The sequence below is a fragment of the Lates calcarifer genome, linkage group LG7_1 (genome assembly GCF_001640805.2).
Source record: "Lates calcarifer isolate ASB-BC8 linkage group LG7_1, TLL_Latcal_v3, whole genome shotgun sequence".
Classification (NCBI taxonomy): domain Eukaryota; kingdom Metazoa; phylum Chordata; class Actinopteri; family Centropomidae; genus Lates; species Lates calcarifer.
In genome coordinates, this window is record NC_066839.1 from 1,686,285 (window position 1) to 1,704,438 (window position 18,154).

General features: G+C 42.1%; 1 protein-coding gene across 4 annotated transcripts in view; it reads left to right on the plus strand.

Annotated features, from left to right (window-relative positions):
* col12a1b (collagen, type XII, alpha 1b) overlaps positions 1 to 18,154 on the plus strand; it is a 105,635-nt gene that overhangs the window by 12,349 nt on the left and 75,132 nt on the right. For 3 of the 4 annotated variants that reach the window (XM_018674648.2, XM_018674645.2, XM_018674647.2), the window contains exons 9-15: positions 15 to 305; positions 528 to 1,130; positions 3,923 to 4,201; positions 4,289 to 4,564; positions 6,856 to 7,128; positions 15,007 to 15,276; positions 17,418 to 17,684. The exons of the other annotated variant lie outside the window; for it this stretch is intronic. In XM_018674648.2, the coding sequence (XP_018530164.1) occupies positions 15 to 305; positions 528 to 1,130; positions 3,923 to 4,201; positions 4,289 to 4,564; positions 6,856 to 7,128; positions 15,007 to 15,276; positions 17,418 to 17,684 (2,259 nt within the window). The remainder of the gene's footprint in view (positions 1 to 14; positions 306 to 527; positions 1,131 to 3,922; positions 4,202 to 4,288; positions 4,565 to 6,855; positions 7,129 to 15,006; positions 15,277 to 17,417; positions 17,685 to 18,154) is intronic. 4 annotated transcript variants of the gene reach the window in all.

Below are 18,154 nucleotides of genomic sequence, written 5' to 3' on the forward strand. Positions count from 1 at the left end.
TTCTGAATCTGCAGTTGTTGAGCCAGCCTCTAACCTCAACGTCCTGGAGGTGGCCTCGAAGTCCGTGCGGGTGACCTGGGATGCCTCCATCGGGGAGGTTACCGGGTACAAGGTGCAGATGATCCCCATGATGACCGGCAGCAAGCGGCAGGAGCTGTACGTGGGCCCAGCTCAGACCTCAGTGGTGGTTAGAGACCTTTCTCCAGACACAGAGTACCAGATCAGTGTGTTCGCTCTAAATGGCCTCACACCCAGTGAACCCATCGTGGCCATGCAGAAGACGGAGCCAGTTACAGTGTCAGTGGGTGAGTTGTGAAGTAGTGATTTTACAACTTCCTAACAGGTCAAGTCCCAACATGAAGGGTCATGGATAAATATGAATATAGTGCTCTATATACCATGCATGGATGGATTATCATATGGCCACAGGCTCATAGAATGAAAAGGATGAATGGATGAAAAGTCGGACAAAATAATACAAGCGATCAGACAACTACAGTTTTGTGCCTTTTTCTTTTCCTATCTAGAATGTTCTCTTGGTGTGGATGTTCAAGCCGATGTCGTCCTCCTGGTTGACGGCTCCTACAGCATCGGTCTGGCCAACTTTGCCAAAGTAAGAGCTTTCCTGGAGGTGCTGGTGAACACCTTTGACATCGGGCCAAATAAGGTTCAGATCAGCTTGGTGCAGTACAGCAGGGACCCCCACACCGAGTTCTACCTGAACACTCACCATGACCTAGCTGCTGTAGTCAAGGCTGTGAGGACTTTCCCATACAGAGGCGGCTCCACCAACACCGGCAGGGCTATGACTTACGTGAGGGAGAAGATCTTCCAGACCAACAGAGGGGCGCGCACCAACGTTCCCCGTGTTAACATCCTCATCACTGATGGGAAGTCGTCCGATGCCTTCCACGAGCCGGCCACCAAGCTGAGGAATGCTGATGTGGAGATCTTCGCTGTGGGTGTTAAGGACGCTGTACGAAGTGAACTGGAGGCCATTGCCAATACCCCTGCAGAGACCCATGTGTACACTGTTGAGGACTTTGATGCCTTCCAGAGAATTTCCAAAGAGCTCACACAGTCCATCTGCCTGAGAATCGAGCAGGAATCTCGCAAAATCTTACAGAGACGTAAGTAAGATTGCTTTGATCCTCTATGCTGATGACAGTGTGCTTTGTTTTGACCAGTCTTCTGCTGATTTAAGGTTGTGTATCATTTAGATTTTTTCTATTCTGATGTTAACTCAAGGACTGCTTTTTAATTTGGGTTCTTACTTGGTCAGGTTCTTGTTTTCTGTGGTGGTCTAAAGGCTGCAGAAGTGGGCTTCTGAGCCTAAGGTTGCTGGTTCTTCTTTCAGTTTTCCTTTCAGTTGCTTGTTTGACTCAGAGTTTTGCCTCTAAGCAACATTTGTAAGGTCAATACCACAGTAACCACCTGTCTGCACCAGATTTATAACATGATGATTGGTTGTGTGGATTTTGGTCGACTGTATATCATGGCTGAGCTGACAGTGAGCAGAGCTCCAGTGCAAAGAGCTGATTCAATCAGTGACTCTCATGATTCACTTTGCTTGGTTCAGTTTGAGGATTTGTGTCAGAGATTTCCTGATGTCTTGAACACCTCTATTCAGCTGAATACCAAGTACAAAAGAATACAGTGGAAATACTTTGTCTTAGACACACTTCCTGAATGAAAGTGATTATTTTACTGTTATCTCTAATGTCACACTAAATGAGCCTCCAGTCACACACATTATTCATTGTTTGGAAGAAGATTCAGAGCCATTTCACTTTTGTTTATCCATTTTTCTGGAGAGGGACCTGTTTGTTAAGTTGCATGCTTATTCTAGCTTTGTTTAATCTGTGGCTCATGCCACATGTGTGTGATTGCAAATGAACCAACACTGGAACACCAAACAGTCAGCATATTCCTTTCAGGTTGTCGCTAATGAGTTACATTTTGCCAAAGCTACAAAAATATTTCCATCTCTTAAACAAGTCAATTTCTTAATCTCTTTTAACTTCAATGTGTTGACTTATCTTGTTAATTTTTTATTAATTTCAAATAAGATCGAAATATGTTGATAGTTTTTCAGTCATTGCCAGTCTAATAATTAAGAAAAATATATTTATCTGTATACTGTACTATGAGCTGTGATGAATGTTTTTAATCACTCCATGGGCTCAGCAAGTTAATTTGAAAAAATTAAGATTTTTAATTTAAGCACATGTTGGAAAACTACGCATTTATTATGATTCAGACCATCTGTAGTTATCAAAACAACATTTTAACAATTAATTACTGCAGCACTGAGATGTAACTCTACCACCGTTTGTTGTGGAGGAGAAAGCAGAATAGTACCAACAGTCATCCATATGCACCCAATTACTTTAATGTCACTCTTCCAAGCGTGTCTTTTTCACCCGAACCCTCCTCTTTTACCTCAATGTGTTAAACACATGTCCACCTTTTGATCATTCAAGGGCAGGGAGAGTTCCTGCATGTGGAAATATTAGAACTGGGTCAAATAGTGGTTTGGAGATTTCTTTGCATTTGTTTAAACCAGGTTGGAGAACCAGATGATTCAGTTATTACCACATCAGGACAATACAGATTGTCAGGAGTGTTGTCCATCACGTATCCATAAACACATCCTGTCTTTGAAATGCATTCCTTGTGCTGAAATCATTAGCCAACCTCAAACATCTGGTAGTCAAGTTTAAACAAGCGAGAAGAGTTACTCGCAAAAACTGTTTCATCCACGTAAAGCCAGAAGTTAATCACTCTGCGTTACTTTGCCAAAAGAAGCTTCCAGGTCTGCCAGCGTAGAATGTGACTCACACCAGCTTTGATTGCTGATTATATAATTCTTATATAATAATGACTTTATGTCAACAAGGAGAAGTGTACAGGAGCCCGAATGAGCAGCTCAGTCACAGCTTCCATCCAACATAATGGCTCAAAGAGCTTCCACAGCAGGGCGTTCCACAGCAGCCGCCCTCCTGGTGTAGTTTAAATGATGGGGCTGTCAGATGGGTTGTAGATTGTACATCTTTATTAAGTGGTTTGTAGGTCAGTCCCTCCAACCCCTGTACTGTACATTACAGCACAACCACATTTAAACACCATGGAGGCTCAGTTAGCATCATCCTATTTTTCTATCTTTAATGTTTATGGATGACAGCCTGGGAGCACAGAAACACTCAGACTGTTAGCCAGCTAGTTTGTTCATTGTACAAGATGAAACAAACAAACAACAACAAAAAACAACTGTAAGATAAGTTGCAGAGCTCAGTGAATAGATTCATCGTGCTAGTGCTTGGCCTGACCTCAAATGGCCATGTGGGAAAATAATATCTTCAGCAGCTCACTGCGCATGGACCATAAAATCTGTAACAGCAGGTCTCCTAAAGAGCTCTGGGAACACTCTAAGATACCACATCTTCAGGTATTACCAGAGTTAAAATCAATGTGTCAAAACATTCCTGTAGGTTTGAATCAGAGGTGTGACTTTGCTTTTGAATAATTTAGTAAGAGACAATTGTGTTACACTTACTTTAAACTGGTGGTACTGATGCTGATTGTTGAATACTTGTCCTGAACTGATGCTGGGTTGGTCCTGATGATTCCTGCTCATCCATGTGTAACATCACTGGTGCTAAAAGTCACACAGGGAACAGACATTACGTTACAGACATTTTTGTAGTATCTTCATAAATCAAGCTGAAGCAGAGTTTTCTTGCCAGATAAACTCAATTAAAAGTAAAAACATGATGTAACAAAAGCCAGTGGTTCCAGCTGTGTCTGTGTATGATTAGATGCAAAATGGCCGCGTCAGATTTCAGGGATTTCACATGTCAGTGTACTGTATCTGCTTGTGTTTCATTAAAACTGCATTTTAATTTTGTTCCACTTTCTCCAGAACTGGTCCAACCGAAGGCCCTCACCTTCTCAGAAGTCGGCCCCAGGAGCTTCAGGGCCTCGTGGGAGATCGACCCCAGCACCGTCGAATCCTTTTTGGTTAAGTTCAAGCCGGCAGATGATGACGACGGGCATTATGTTTCCATGTCTGTGCCCGGGGACACACGCACCGCCCTCCTCCCACACCTCACCCCGGTCACCCGCTACGAAGTCAACATTTACGCTGAGTACGACAAAGGCCAGAGCCTGCCTTTGACAGACTATGAAACCACTCTAGAAGGTATTTATGTAGACTCAAGACATTTACCTGAATTTTTTAAGCTGGGAAGTGGGATCAATAAAACCATAACTTATCCACATGTTGCAGAACAAGGCCCGGTGCGCAACCTGAGAGTGTCTGAAGAGACAACAGACAGCTTCAGAGTATCATGGCAGCCAGCTCCAGGAGCCGTCACTCGCTACCGGTTGACCTATGAGCCCGTTGGGGATGAGGGGTCAAGGCTAGAGACGGCCACTGATGGTGCAGAGACAACGATTGTGCTCCAGCAGCTTCAGCCCCAAACCACCTACCGCGTCACCGTCACTCCTGAATACCAGTCCGGCCCTGGAGTGCCACTGCAGACTGACGGCACCACCAAAGAAGGTGATTGTAGCTTCCAGTGTATTATTAATATTGTTGTTTTTAGTCCTAGAACATGGATAGTAATTTCTGTGACGCTTCTCTAAATATCCTAACGTATCCTGAGATTGCAATAATTGGTAGGTTTATCTAAGGCGTATGACATAAGGCTCATGTAGTGCTGTGTAAATAAAGGGAGTGAAAACCGAGATAAAACAGCCAAGAGTTCAAAGGGTTAACAGATAATGATCAGCAGATGCTCTGACAAAGGCGATGAGTGTTTGAAGCTCAAATAGGTGGCAAATTTTCATTCCACATCAGATTTTGGGCCAGAAGTAAAACGCTGAAGTCCAGAAATCTGAGTAGCTGGTTAAGTAATCGTTGAGTCACTGGGTCTGATCCACAACAGGTGCCTGCAGATGTCTTATGATCATTTTGTTTGCGCTATGGGGCAGTAAAAACTATAAAAATCTAATTGCACATTTAAATTTAATTCACAAAGATGTGGGATGATTAAAACATTCTGGGTCCAAGCTGTCTTTCCATCTTTTTTGCGTCATTTAAAGACCACAATGGAAATAAGTTCCGACTTTATTTTGACATCCTCAGTGACTCTGTTTGTCCACAGTGTTTTGTTTTTTTTAAAGTCATCATCTGTCGTTTGGCGTTTGCTTGTATTCCAAAACTGCCTGGGAGTGCCAGGAGTTTGCACATTTTTGACCTCAGTGGAAAGTGAACTCCTAACCTTGCAGTGTTAGTACAACCTGCCACCCATCGAGCCACTCGTCTGATCGGTCCTGCCTTACAGGGAAAGGAATGAAAAACAGACAGAAGCACAGAAAGCAGGGAAGTAGAAGAGGGTCAACATGTACTCAAAGGTGATAAACAATGAAGAAGGAAGGTGGAGGAGATTTTTTTTCCTGAGTTAACAGCCCTCTAGACTCTGGACAGTGACGTTATGAAACTTTGAGGATCTTTTGTAGATTCTTGAAGAGAGATTATCTCATGGAGAAATTTCCAGCAGGGGCTGTTAGCTTTAGCACTTTAAGGGAGGGATTACGTGTCTTCCGAAGACACTTAATATTACCGACCTTGAGCCAAAACACTGAGGATGCAGCTGGAAATAAACAAATTATATTCCTCTCTACCATAGCAACAACATTTCTTACCGTGTCAGAGTGTACACTTCACCTCCCGGTGCTTCCAGCTCCTTCAGACGGTGCAGCTGCTTGTCGTCTGAGGCCATTTTTTTTGGGGGGGGGGGGTATTTTTGACGGTTTATAAAAAGAGGCAGGATTGATCCCAGCTTGCACCTCTCTGACATGAAACACCCAGCTGGCTCTCTGATGGATTTATGTTTTTCTTCCTCCTGTATGACTTACAATATTGTTCCCATTACAATGTTTACTGTGCCATGACTTTATCTCTAAACTATGAATTGATGCAATGCCTTGAGGTTTTGCATGATTTGCCCTTTTCCTCGCTGGTTTTTCCACAAAGTCCTGTGTTGGGATAAAAGCACATAATACATAGTTACATGAGAATCACTTTACTCTTTATTCCATTTTCCCGACCAGTATTAGGAAAAAAGAAGTGCATTTCATTTAAATCCATGACATTTTCATCACTCGGTTTTGGATCCAGATGGCTGTCAACAGAGCATACCTACTGTAGGAAAAAACACACATGCAGGCAGATGTAACAATAAAACATTTCACAGTAATAATCAGCAGTAGGCGTTAACACCAGGGAGTTAAGCAGGGCACATGACTCATTGCTTTATTTTAACTATTACTTTTCAAAGGGGAATTGTGTGAACATGCCCTACTTCACTTTCATAGTCTCCTGCAATTATTCACATCCTGGTAGGTGCCCAGCACAAACACAGTTTTCTACTGTGTAGCTCTACTGGAGCAAACTGGGAGTTCAGTGTCTTGGTCAAGGACATCTCAGACCGAGTGTTTCTCCTCCAGTTTTTATTCAGTCATGATGTTTCAGTGGATGATTATGACCTAGTTAAGGAGCCTGAAGGCCACATACTTTTTTATACAACATACAGCTCCAGTTTGTGCCTCTCATCTAATACCATCACATTTTTACTCTACCTTGTTATCTCTGGAAAGAAACCAGGTAACATTTCACAAGTTGTGACTCTGTGTTTTTTGCATATCTCCTAACCTAAGCTATTTTGTATATACATATATAAAAGAATTATGTTGTGGTTGTTATGTGAAGATGAAAAATAACTTTCTGATCAATAAAAACATCTGTAATTTCGTGGTTTCATCTTCTGACCTTGTCTCCCTCCTCCTCAGCCAGGGGTTCCCCTCGTGACCTCAGGGTCTTTGATGAGACCGTGTCTTCCATGAAGGTCTCGTGGGAGCCGGCACCGGGGAAAGTGCTCCAGTACCGTGTGGCCTACAAACCCTCTGCCGGTGGCCCCAGGAAGGAAGTGATAGTGAAGGGCGACAACACGGCCACCCTCCTGAAGAACCTGCAGCCGGGCACCCAGTACGACGTCTTCGTCAGCGCTCGATACTCATCTGGCCTGGGTGACGCCCTGGAGGGACAAGGCACCACGCTAGAAAGTAAGTCTGTGGCATTTCTGAGAAGCTAACTGCTGCTGAATGTTACACTTTCTTCACCGGTTAGTCGTGTGTGTCGGCTGCTTGATGTGTACAGTGGGTTGGTCAGAGCTTGTTTTCTAAAACAACAGCCTGCAGCTTCTGGAAACGAGAGCTCTGATCTGAACTGAAACAGCAAATGAACCGGAAAAGCAAAACGATAAACTAGAACAGGCTGAAAAACTCTGCAGAGTTAGGTGGTAATTCTACCCTCTGAGCAACAATGCCACTTTATTAAATATGTTGATTCATTAAACATAAAAACACTGATTCGTTTAGATTTCATCAGTATTTTCCTGGAGGTTGAAATGTTTCTAAATTAACTTTTTAAAGTGACTGTAGGTTAAAAAACATAACAACACTGACTTGATGATTTAATTTTAGATATAAAATGAACTTGTAGTGATGTGAATAAATACACGTGATATGTTGATATTGATCTTCACAGCTGATGCAGAGATATAAAATAAACAGTTGAGCAATTTAAATCTCAACATTATTTCTCTGTCAGTTCTGGCACGCAGCTGTAACCCGCTGATCCTCCCAGATTAAGTGATTATGTTTTTTTTTATTATAAGTGTATGGCTGAACGACCACAGCTAATGTTTGAGGTTTTGTGACTAAACCCTGGAAGACGACCAAATCAGAAAGGCTCTTAAAACAAACTCAGCAAACATTTCATACGAGTCTGTGTTTAAACATGGATTTCTTTTGCTGAGGAGCAGAACGTTAGAAGTGATCCTACTTTGAAAACCCAGAGAGGCTTCGAAGGTCAGGCTTATTGTTACTGCAGAGTAATAATAAACAATCAGAACAAGAGTGGAGAGAGGGAAAGAGGAGGAGGCAGGTTAACTCTGTGTTGTGGTGAGGTTAAAAGGAGATTTGTTTTTTTACCACCTGGCTCTTGTTTTCATGGTGTTATCCATCAGACCTGATAACACTTTACTCACAGAGTTAACTGGTGAGATCAGAACACCTGAGATCATCTTAAGACTGAGTTGATCTTTGCCTATAGGCTGTAAAACTAACACACATACAGCTCTGTTAAATACAGCAGGGGGTCTTTGTTGCATGTTAGGGCTGCATTCATAAAAGAAACCTGTGAAAACACGGTCACATAATGGTGCTGATTTCATCGTGGTGGCCCTGAACTCGTCCTGGTGGAGGGGTTAAACCACCGGTGCTTCTCTGACTGTGGAGCTGCTGCTCTTTAAGCCACAGTAACAGTGGACACGGCAGCCATCCACACAGGCTGAGAGGTAAAGATGAGAAGCAGCAAGACCGGACAGGAATGTAACCCAGCTGAGAGCGGGGCTGGAAGGTTAGGAGGAGCAGGGAAGACTGACTCATTCCTGTCTCTGTCTCTGTTTCTGTCGTCCTCTCTGTTTATGTCTCTGTCTCCATGTGTCTTTGTTTCATGCTGCCCTCTTTCTCCATCTCACCTTCTGTCTTTGTATTTCCCATCTCACCTCCCATTTGTCTCTTCACATTAGTTCCTCTCTCTCTCCATCTGTTTCCTGCTGTGTCTCTCTTCCCATTTTCCCTCCATGTCTCTCCTGTTCTGTCTCTCTTTGTTTCTTCACGCTATTTTCTTAACTTTTCTTTCCACCTTGTGAGGGCTTGCCTGGAATTTAATACTGTCGTCCACAGTCTGCGTTTCGTGTGTGTTTCGGCCTGCATAACCTCCAGATGCCTCCCTGGTAGCAGTGCCACGCAATCAATACAATCCTTTCTTTCCGATGCTTCGGGTTGTCGTGTCGGACCCGCGCTGGCTCAGCACGGTGCGTTTGTTCCGCCGTGTTGCCTTCACGGTCTGGTTCAGCATGAGAATGCTTGAAGTGCATCGGTAAAGCCTCCAGACATCCCTGGTGTTGGCCCACATCAGAGGCAGTTGGCAGGAGGCTCCTCATTACCTTTGTTTCCCTCACATGCAGGGCGAAACCTGTTGAGCTCTGCAGGGGAAAACTCAGCTGCTGATACTGTACCCACATTAAAACCAGTGACTTCATTCTTTCTTATTGTAAAACCTCTGATTTTACAGTAAGAGCTCACGTAAGCTTCACTGGGGTTTCATTTGTGCGCAGGACATTTCCGTTTACGATCAAATGCTAAAATGGAAAACTCTCCTTCAAGCCAAAATCAGCAGGTTACAGTGTTTTCTGTGATATATCAAATCTAATACAGGTCTAACTACTGTTTAAATGCTACACATAGACTTTGTTTTCATTCATTGCCTAATTTGTTCAAACAATGGCCCCAGATAAATTCGAATGACATTTGTATAAATGTGATTCATTTCACTCTGTTGTTTGGTGTAAACCTGTCCACAGCTGAAGTATAAAGGAGCTGCTGCTGCTTCTTGGCTTTGTCCATTAAGTCCTTCACTTTTAATACTCATTTGGAAGAACACCAACAAATCGACATTAAGCAGGACTTCCTGATTGGGAGGTGCAGTACAACACGACGCTGCTCCGGGATGGAAAACCTTACAAAGCTGTAGAGAGAAGGGAACATTTCAGGAATCACAAACACCATACTCATTGTCAGATTGATTACTGTGCAACTTTGAAATTATATAATTCATTCCGAATGGCTTCCACCGAGCGCTGACACCAAAAAACTCTCCTGACCAGTGAATTAAGCATGTTGTAAAATGAGACTGACGAGGTGCTTTTGAGGAGGTTTTCCAGACACGTCTTATTTCCTGTTTTAAGCTTAAAGTCATCCCTTGAACTTTCATGAATCAAGTGTCTTTTAAAGCCAAATTTCAAACCTCATGACAGTCTAAAAATACCGTACGTGTTAGTCAATCTTAAAACCAGGACTGCTCTTTTCTCTTGGTGTCAGTTGTTGGTGTGATCAGTCCCAGACCTCCGACTTGTCCTGACCAGTCAAAGAGGCTTCAGCTTTCAACAGACAATTACTTCTTTGTAGTTTTCACCTGTATTAGTTTTCCAGACCTGCTTCAGGGGGTGAGGTCGAGGCGACGTTTGGACTCATTATCTGAACATGTGACGAAGTCTGACTTTCCAGTTTTGGCTACAACCAGACGTCGCTCAGTGTTCCTGCGGCGATTCTGGCTGACAGCACATTCTGTCTCGGTTTAGGTCCCAGTTTAGATTTGTGATGAAAGAGCGAACATAAGTTTTTGTCCAAAAAAAAACTGTGACATGATGGCGATAAAGTTTAAACTGGGAAAAGAACTGTAGGGTGCCACACGAACAGGCTGTGAGAAAATACTTTCCTACGAGGACTCGGATCTAAATGTGCTGAAGACTTCAGTTTCAAGTTTCCTTCCTATTTTCCATCAAAGTCTATAAAGGAAGGTGTTTTAATCAGTGGTTAAGTTGAGTGAACAGACATACAGGCTTCTGTTAAGTATTTCCAAACACAGATACTTCATGTTATGTCGAATCACCTCTGTTTCCTGCTTGGTTTCACGTGCTTGTTTCAGTTGTTTGTCTGCAGTGTAATCCTCATGGCTGCATCTCACTGCCTCCTCGATCTCTCTCAGAGAACTCAGTCTTTGTGGTCTTGATACACTGACACTTTCGGACAGTCTGTCCTCAGAGGCGTTCATGGTGAACTCATTCATAAATGTGACACAACGTTCAGCCATACTCTGGAGAAAATAGAACCTCCAACCCTGGCAGCATTACTGCCTTGCTCATTGAGCTTCTCCTCTGATGTGGAGAAGCAGCAATAACACTGCCAGAGTGATTTTACTTTCCTCCCATCTGGGCCACCCGTAAGACAACTGCAGTCACTCTCTGAAATTAAAGGTGCTTCAAATGTCTGACGGTAGATGGAACATGTCGAGTAGCCAAGTTTATACAAAGTAAAAAGCCAAGAGACTTTCCACTGTGACTGTAAGGTCTCAGCAGCAGGGAGTCCTAGACTCAGTCTCCTCCTCCAGCTTTGTGTCAGAGAGCTGGAGACTCAAAAAACAGGAACTCTTAAAGAAAGCATAACGAAGGAAACCCGGGCTTCAGTCATGTGACGCTCAGGTTTATTGTAAAATGGAGAAACAGTGTCAAAAAAAGAAATTTGTTGATGAAACTGTCTCAACTCAGTAGCTGCTCTGGAGCTTTATCACACGGTGTTTGTCAGCGAGTGGAATGTGCTCAGTTATCATCGGATCATGGATGTTCAGATTATAATTTCACGGCAAGAATCTCCTTCTTTTAGAGTTGAACAATAATCCATCAAATTTACCATACTGGGAAACAAGGTTCATTTTCTTTGCTTCACTTCTCCAAAATTTACCAGTTTATAAACATTTTTTTAGCAGTTTGTGCTGGTTTTGGCAGGAGATGATGCCAGCGAACATTTCCAGCAATAAACAGTGAAAACTACACTTTTATAAACAGCACGATAAGAAAAGCTGTAAAAAAGGATTTTTCTTTTCAACTTCAGGTTGGTCGATTCTTGGAATCAGTGTAAGGCATTTTAAAACCTGCCGTTTTAAAAAGCTGCTGTATACACACAATAACCTGAGTTTAACTTTCCTCAGATAGACAGACAGACAGACAGATAGACAGACAGACAGATAGACAGACAGACAGACAGACAGACAGACAGACAGACAGATAGACAGACAGACAGACAGACAGACAGACAGACAGATAGATAGATAGACAGACAGACAGACAGACAGAAAGACAGATAGACAGACAGACAGATAGATAGACAGACGTGGGGAGCAGTGGAAATTTCTTCAAAAGTGCGTTAAACTCCCTGTGGTTTTGTTCAGATTTGCTTCATGATGAACTGTGGAAAAACAGGTCTGAGTGCGTTTCACTCGGCGTCTGCAGAGCGCCAGATATTCCATACTCCATCTGATGCCTGTCTGTGGCTGTTATTTTCGAAAGCCTCCAGACTCGGCTTCCAGCTTTGAGAGACAGCGCTCCTTAAAGTAGATAAAAAATGGCAGCAGCTGTGGAGAGGCTCCCAGCTCCCTGCTAATGGCGGCTGCAGTGGCGTCTGTGCGGTGAAGACGGAGTGACGGCTGTGAAATAACAGACAAAAATAAACCAATAGTTATATGCATCTATAAAGCAGAGTTCGGTATATCCAGGGTTGGAAGTTTAGCCTCACGGTAACATTAACTTTGATGTTTTTTTCTTAGTCTCTCTTAATCAAATGCAGCCTTTTAAATTAAAAGCCTTGTTAGAGTTGATCTGCAGCTTTCAGTAATTCATTAATAGAGTTTTAATAGCTCATCCTTCTGTCTGACCACATGTTTTGCACATTTAAAAAAGAAAAAGAAAAATGGCCTGCTGTCAGTGACATCCAGGTTTATTTTGTTTTTTTATTTAGCTTCACCTCAGAGACTCTGGCCCTTGTCACTGTGCACACTTTAGATTTTTTTTTAATGTATCTTGATTTTTGTTGTCTTGAATCCAGACCAGAAACAATTTTTTCCGACTATAAATATTTAGGGAGCTTGGTGTTTTCCTTTTTATCCCCTTTCTCCGAAGATTTGTATCAGTTGGCAAAAGTTAGAATGTGATTTATTTCATGCTCCGTCTCTTGATTATATAGCTGGTTCTGATATTTTGTAATAATTATCACTTTGTGGAAACTTGGCTTCTCGGTCTTTCCAGCGCCTCCTCTGTACATGCTGTCACCTTCTCTAAATTGAGGCATTATAATTTGATATCGACCCTCCTCCTCTTCTCTCTCCACTTCCATCATTCACAAATATTTCCAGTGATCTGCTCCGTCTGTAAAGGAACGTGACCGTGTGTGTGCTTGCAGCAACACCACTGTGGTGGTGGGAATTAGAAGATTTGGTCTCGGTCGGTTAAACAAATCTAAGCGGGTTTTGGCTTGTGTGTGAGCTTCAGCTCGAGTTGAGTCGAGGTCATGAAACGTCTGAAAAGACTTTAATTCTGTCAACATTCACTCTGTGTGTTTGTGTGTATGTCCCTCTACAAGGGTTGAGTTTGTGGTTTCTGTCTAAGTTTGAGTAAGGGTTAACTCTCAAACTCTCAAAAGCCATAAAAGTTTTCACTGCATGCTTAGAACTCCTCCTGTTTCTTGGCAGTAAAAACTGTTTCTCTGCAAAATAAATGATCTCTATGAGAAATACACAAACAAACCAATAGACTGGTGTCTTATAACTGGACATTTCAAAGAAGTCGTAGTGGAACTGTCATATCATTCCCTGTTTGTTTTACCTGCGTCTACCACTGCATAAAGAGGAGGCATTTTCTTTTGGCTAAAGTGAAGCAAAGACAATGGTCTAAAGCTTCGCTAACAGCTGCTACAAAAATGTTGGATTGAAGAATCCGTAAGCAGAGGATTTTTGCTGGCACTGGTTCATCCTCTTTGGAACATGAATATGCTCTGTTTCATGGGGATCTGACTCTGAGATACTTTGTAAAGTTGATGGTGCCAGAGAAAAAATTCAATATAACCAGGGTTGGAAGTTTAGCCTCATAGCAACATTGATGTTTTTCTTAGTCAGCAATACTTCAAATCAGATGCAGCCTTTCAGATTAAAAGCTTGTTAGAGTCAGTCTGCATATTTTTAAATTGTGTATCTTTGAAAACTTAATTCACTAATAGAGTTTTAATAGCTCATCCTTCTGTCTGACCACGTTTTGCACATTTAAAAAAGACGATCAAACTGATATTTCCGGTGTCAGTTTGCAGAAAGAAAAATGGCCTTTTAGGTCTATTTCATCTGAGTTATTTTGTTTTTTCTATTTATCTTCAGCTCAGAGACTCTGGCCTTTGTCAGTGTGCACACTTTAAATTTTTTAAATGGAGTATCCTGATGTTTGTTGGTTTCTGAATCCAAACCAGAAACATTTTTTCTGTCTACAAATACTTGGGGAGCTTTCCTTTTTATGAAGTGAAATGTCTAATAAAATTTGCATAATCAACATAACAAATGTGTAAACAGCTGAGATCTTGGAACACAGAGAAGACGAGGGAAGAACAGTCAGAGTCTTACAGGTTGTCTGTTATAAACATTCATCACAAGCTGCTTCAACTTGAAACAAAGCTGCAAGAATAAGACCCAAGATTTGAAAAACAGATTTTCCCTTTAAGTCAGAGGGTCATTGTAACATTCAACAATCATAAAACCCACAAACAGCAAGCGAGACATTAGCTCACCCAACAGCTTAATAAGAGACGAGCTAGCTAAAAGCTAAGAAGGTTGCACAATGTTGAGAATCAAAGTTTGCAGCTAACAATCTACCAACAGAGCGAAGGACCGCAGTAATGATTTGATGAAGTAAAGATGTTCAGTAAAGAGGTTCCTCTATGTTTTCCCGTTGGCTCAGTGGACACTTTGAATTCATCCGGTTCCTGACATGTTTTATGTCTCCTGTCTCCAATGCTCGGCACTCGCTAATGAAGCAGAAACATCTTAAAATATCCTCAGAAATATATGAAAAAAATATCCATTCAGCCTGGACAGCTCCTCACATGTGTTCCTCTCTGCCCTTTATAGCTGTGGTGAGCTGTTCAATTCTGCTGTCCACTCGATGGCCTTTTAATAGTTTCCATTTAAAAAAATAATCTGATGTGCCAGCACATCCAAATGGCTCCTTTGTTTTAAAGGGAAGATGATTAAAAAAAAACCTGACAAATACTGGAAAGAACATATGAGCAGTCCAGCCAGTCTGACTTTATACAATATAAAAACTGCTCACAGAGGAGTTTCAAAACATCTGTTGTGATCCTGCAGCAGCTACTGAGCCCCAGTATTTATATTGTATTTAAGGAAAAATGCTTCACTAACCATTTCATCTAAACTCCATGAGTCATGACACACAGAGACCTTATCACATTTGTTTAATCCAGACCTTTCCCTCCTGTTTTTAGACACAGGACCTCCTAAGAACCTGGTCACCAGCGACGTGACCGACACCAGCTTCGCAGCATCGTGGACCGCAGCGCCCGGGAACGTGAAGATGTACCGGGTTCGATGGAAGTCTATGTTTTCGGAGGAGGCAGGAGAGAAAAGTGTCCCAGGAGACGTTACCAGCACCGTCCTAGACGGTCTGACCCCGGAGACGCTTTACCAAGTTTCTGTGGTCGCTGCCTACGGTCACAAAGACAGCGAGCCCCTCACGGGACAGGAAACCACCGATGGTAAGTCAACTTCACCTGGTCAAAACCTGGGTTACAAAGTGTTTTGATGTTATTCTCGTGAATATTTAAAGCAGCTCTCTGATTGAACCATTGATAAACAAGGTTACCAGCTCTTGGTGATATTTAAATTGGTCAGAGATCAAAGCTTTTCAGCATTCATATGTCTCTAGATCACCTCTACGTATGATGAAGGTCTCCATCACTGAAAATGAAATCCCTCCTGTGTATTCTGTTGTTTCTGCACTGTATGTAGGAAAGATGAACTCTACTTAACCACCTGTAATCACTTTTAGATCACGTCTGGAGGCAGTTAGGGTCAGTTCAAGTGTGTAAAAGTCAGTGATCAGGCCACGAACCCTTTTCTTTAACCCTCAGAGGAAAGTTTAGGAAGCTTTTACCATATTCTCAGCGTTAGACATTTGGCAGAAAATACTGTGTTTTGATTACGAGGAAAAGCGCCACATGAGTATAAGCCAAAGTAGAATCAATACTTCCTTTGTTAGAAAAACAAAACATATCTCAAAGCTTGCTAAATCGTACAGCTGGCATCCTCCAAAAGGTTTTCTGCTTTCGAGTCTATGGAAAACATCCCAATTTAAATTAAGATTTTCATTTTAGATCATTTTCAAACTCTGATTTGAACTGCGATCGTCGGGTGAAACAGTGAGGTGGTGACAGTTTTGCCGTGTTGTGCACTCAGAAGTAACACAACTCATATCAGTACAACGTGTGTGTCCTGCGAATGATGCAGAGCAAAACTGACACACTTCATCAGAGACCGGGCTCGCTCTGAAGACGTCAACACGCTTCTCTTTGTATGTGTTCACATGGGAAATCAGATGGTCCTAATTCACACAAACAAAGTAACATGTAGAGAAACTAACACGTCTCAGTACATATTGTTCCTCCATACGTTCTTCCAACAGAACCATTCCATCTCCAGCTTCACAGATTCGTTCAGATCTATCAGCATGTTGAAAAGTTGGACGCCATGTTTCTTTCCGCCAATAAAAAACCTCCAGAGTGAAATCAAGTAGTTCGAAAAACTTTCCTTGGGATCATTAAATATACATATTATTCCCTTGCAAAGTTTTTTTAATCACTTGCAGAATCATCGGAATAAGTTAATTTCATTTTATAGGGCTTTGGTTGTTTCGGGGGGGGGAGGAAAATGTGGTTAGCATTTCCCTCCCAATTGATCACTTCTGGGTAAAAGCCTAATTCATAACCAATTAGCTCTGGCACGGAGCTGATGGTATTACTCAACATTCATGCCTGCAGTTATGAATTCATAACGATTACTGAAGGAATATGAAGGGAAACCACATTTGGCCTGAACATAGAGAGGGATGGACGGTTGTGTTCAGGGTTTAAATGAAAAATAACTGAATGATTCTGGCTGTGGTCACAAGAAGAGTGACTACAGTGCTGCACACACACACACACACACACACAATGTACAATCTGGCAAAGTATGTTCTGTATGATAAAAACAAACAAGTGAAGGTTAAAGAGGAGGAGATGTTTACTCAGTAAACTGTGCCAGTGGATCTGTTTGACTGTGCATCTTAACAACTGTTTATCTCAGACATTTGTTTGGCAACCTCAGAAAAAATTCTTAACAATGTTGAAATGCTCTTTTTGGCTGTGGTCAGTGTTTAGTTTCTCAGTGCACTGTGTATAACAAACTAATATTTAGCCATAATCAGTCAGTGGCATCCACCTCCAATATAATGAATGAGATGCAGATTTTTTTTATTACTGGAAATCATGAAGAATAAATGGAATTCTTTTAACCACAACTGAGACATTTTGATTGGTTTCCACTCAGGTCTTAATATGTTTTTAAAGGCATGAAAGTGTTTTCCACTTCAGTGTAAATTCTGTTCTCTTCATCGTCAAGAATGAATCTGGCACCGTCTGACTGTAGTCCAACTGTGGCTCATTACAACTTGGGTTTTATTTTTGAAAGTCTGTTTCAACAGCACTCAAGCTGCAACTGTTTGATATCAGTCTGCAGCTATTCTTTAATCCAATAATCGTATAGGTTGATTTTTAAACAAATGTAGTTGGAAGAACAAACGATGACTGGCTGGTTTCGCACCAAATCATCTGGATCTTGTCATGTTCTTTGTTTTCAGCCTCTGCTGCTGCTAAAGCACTGACCGTGTCGGACGAGACCGAGCGGACTATGAAAGTCACATGGATGCCAGCGCCGGGAAAGGTGGTCAACTACCGGCTGAAGTATGTCCCAAGTAGCGGAGGCAAAGAGGTGGCCCTGAAAATCCCCGGGACGGTCACTTCCACTGTCATGAAGCGCCTGCAGCCCGTAACCAAATACAACATCACCGTCCACCCCATCTACAAGCGCGGGGAAGGAAAAGCAAGGCAAGGAGTAGGAACGACACGTACGTTGGTCCATAATTCAACCCTCTGAGAGACAGTACACTGCAGAACCATGTCCATCTTAACCCAAGACTTTCAAACCTGAGCTCAGTCTTAAAACTTTATCGTTGGTGGAATGAAGTGAAAAATCTGCTGCTGAGGTGATTTTAGCTTTTTGACTTGTGAATTATAACATTCAAAATCTGTTAGTGTTTAGGGTAATGAAATGAGAGGTCCTACTCACTCAGAGTCAGATAAACTCATGGATGTTAATACTTCTGTTAGCGCTTCATGCTCCTACAGTGAAAGAACATTTAAAAAGTATTAAAGCTATACAAGACTTAATGTGAATTCCTCCTAAAACCAAACTCTCCCTTTAAGGCTGAGACAAGAATGTGTTGACTTGTGTCTCGGCTAGATTCCTGGATATTTTATTATTTGTCAGTGTTGCGAAACAAAATGAAAAAACTGGCTTGTTTGACAATTTTGTCAC